The following is a 2,966-nucleotide window of genomic DNA, read 5'->3' on the forward strand; positions in this document are numbered from 1 at the left end:
GTCTATTTACCAAGTGACATGACTTATTATAAATAACATCAATTTTATTCAATTAAAAAAATAATTAGAAAAAAAATAATTAGGAAAAACAAAGATTTCAATGATAAGAGGTTAAATTTATTGAAATATTTTAAATTACGATCAAATTGATAGATAATAAATCTTTGAAGATTAAAATTATTATTATATCCGATTCCAAATACATATTAATTATATTTAAATTTTAAGGGTGAGTGATATATTTATAATTAAAAAAAAAATCTTATTTCTTATTAAATATAGAATTAAATGATCTAAAATATATTTTATCTTATTTACTTTTAACCATGAATTAACCAGTTGGAGCGATAATTCGCATGGATCCTATAATTTCTCGCAAACCAAACGGATCTTTAATGACCCAGCTCAGTAAAACCCACGTGGACAACCATGTGTCAGATCTAACGGTCCAGATCTTCTCCGTCCATCTGCTTAGTCTGTCTATAAAAAACTTTTACCGCCCCTTCTCCTTCCCAGCTTCTTCCCTTAGAAACGCTGCAGCTGCAGCAGAGAAGCGGAGCCAAAGCATTTCGTACCTTATCTTTGACTTATTTTCGAGAATCAACCCTTTAAAATTTCTTAATATTCCGATTCATTCCAAAAAAATGCTTTTGAGGAGCGCTTCGTCTCCGTTGCTCAATTCATGGGCCCCGCACTCTAAGGAGCCTTCGCAGGAGCACGAGTTGCCTTACCAGATTTCCCGAACCCGAACTGTTTCGTTCACAGTTTCGTGTTCCGTCAGATCGAGCGACGATTTGACTCGGAAGATGAAGAGGGCAGTGTCGGAGACGGATCTGAGTGACCTGGTGGTTCCGATGATGAAAGCCGGTAATAAAGGTAGTGGAATTTTGAACGGAGTTTGTGTTGAGGAAGAAGAGGAGGTGGAGAAAGAGGAAGCTGGATTTGAGTGGTTGAGAGCGGCGTCACTTGGAGTTGAGGAAGAGTGTGGGATAGGCGATGGCGGAGGAAAGATCTGTAGCGGGGGTAGAGGAGGCTGCGGCGGTGGATCCGACGGTGGTGATAACGAATGGGGCTATTGGGATCCGAATAACGGAAATGACATCACCGATTCTTATTATCAGAAAATGATCCAAGCTAATCCTGGAAATTCTCTTCTCCTCGGCAATTACGCTAGATTCTTACAAGAGGTAATTTACTTATTTCTTCCCAAAAATTGATTAAAATGAATTTTGGGTATCTGAGTTTGATCTAATATATGAAATCCAAAGCAGGTTCGTGGGGATTCGGTGAAAGCCGAGGAATATTACGGGAGAGCAATCTTGGCAAATCCAAATGATGGGAATGTTCTGTCTTCGTATGCCAATTTAATCTGGCAAACTCGCAAAGATGAACCCAGAGCTGAAACTTACTTTGATCAGGCTGTTAAAGCTGCCCCTGATGACTGGTAAATACCCTCGGAACCAAACTCTAAGCTATGGGTCGTATTACATATGGTTAATAACGCAACGATTAACGTAATTCTATATGCTCTTTTTGATAAATTTGCAGTTTTGTGCTAGCATCATATGCACGATTTCTTTGGGATGCCGAGGAAGAGGATAATAAAGTTGGCGAAAATTTGAGTTATGGGTTGGATCAAAGCTTTTTCCATGAAGTTCCCCCAACGCCTCCTCCTTTGGCTGCTGCTTCCTAAGCCCCCTTGGTGTTAAAAAATAACATGTATTTATCTTTTCTGACTTTTGTTAATTCTGGTAATCTTTTTGAGGTTTTATTTAATTAGACTTTTCATTACCATTGTAGAAAAGAGTGAGATTTGTAGTTAATTGAGAGCTGTGTTTTGCTTTTCCCCGTTCTTGAATCCGTATCATGTAAAATAAAGATACGGAAAATGAATGTTTCATTGAAATATTTCTCCTTGCCTCTTTCTTTTTAACCCATGCTATGATTTCTTGCTATCTTGTTAAAAATTCCCAGGTCAGTGATGACTTTTATTTATTCAATACAAATAATAAGTATGAATGCTTGTAAAGGAATTAATTCCATTGACCAAGATTAATAGACAATCCACCAAGTTTTCTCATCATTTCTTGCCTCGTGGTATTAGCTGTTGAAGATAAACATCAAGCTGTGTTCATAGATTTTGCTGAGCAAATCTTGATGCCTGGTTAGATTCATTGAAGTTTCTTTTGGTTGCTTTTACAGGCTCTGAAGAGTGCGGATAACTCTGATTCGGGGCCTAGGGTCATTTTTTTAATAGGAATAAATACAAGGTAATATCTATTTATTGATAATTATGTAAGATTTTTACGTTAACGTTCACACCTCTAACATTTTTTGTGTTTGAATTCAAAACCTTAACTAACATTTTTTGTGCTTGAATCTAAAACCTAGAGAAATATCAATAATTCTTTTATCGTTCTTTTGGTTTGTGTGGACCTAAGATCGGGAGCACGATTGTTAGGTATCATCTATTTGTGAGGCCGAACATAAATGTAAGAACAACTACCTGATGCCAATCTCGAAGAAATTTCGATTCTTGATTGTCAGCTATGGATCCTGGAAAAAGAGATTGACTTACATTGTATATCATGAGAATTCCAAATAGCCGTCGGCGACAAACTTTTCTTGCAACTGCACAGTACTATGGCCTATCAATTTATAGCATGCCACTTTTAATTAATGACTTAGCAACAAAAATAATCTCAAATCAATTTATAATATCGTAAGCCATCTCAAATCTCACAAAATTTTATATTTTATCATTGATTTAATTTTAATATTATTTTCTAATTTTGATATTAAATTATTAAATAGTTAATAATGGAAAATATGACAGTCTAATTCTAATATAAAAATTATTGTTATTTATTTTGTTATCAAAATTGTCGTTCTTTGATATCTGTTGGGTTTACTCTTGATATTAATAAACATTTTTTCTTTTTTTTCACCATTTTATTAGATTAAGT

The 2,966-nt window shown here is 35.1% G+C and overlaps 1 protein-coding gene and 1 long non-coding RNA gene across 2 annotated transcripts; both read left to right on the plus strand.

The window, feature by feature from the left end:
• The first annotated feature begins 511 nt into the window (after positions 1–511).
• On the plus strand, positions 512–1,925 carry LOC120132719. Its single transcript, XM_039149419.1, has 3 exons — positions 512–1,187; positions 1,272–1,444; positions 1,549–1,925. Exons 1-3 carry the CDS (start codon positions 645–647, stop codon positions 1,691–1,693), a joined length of 861 nt encoding a protein of 286 aa, XP_039005350.1. The 5' UTR covers positions 512–644; the 3' UTR covers positions 1,694–1,925.
• A 280-nt stretch (positions 1,926–2,205) lies between these two features.
• LOC120132690 lies at positions 2,206–2,546 on the plus strand. Its single transcript, XR_005517018.1, has 2 exons — positions 2,206–2,270; positions 2,442–2,546. It is a non-coding gene; the product is annotated as an uncharacterized LOC120132690 (long non-coding RNA).
• Positions 2,547–2,966: the final 420 nt, after the last annotated feature.

Source organism: Hibiscus syriacus, unplaced genomic scaffold (genome assembly GCF_006381635.1).
Source record: "Hibiscus syriacus cultivar Baekdansim isolate YM2019G1 unplaced genomic scaffold, ASM638163v2 tig00001728_pilon, whole genome shotgun sequence".
NCBI lineage: Eukaryota > Viridiplantae > Streptophyta > Magnoliopsida > Malvales > Malvaceae > Hibiscus > Hibiscus syriacus.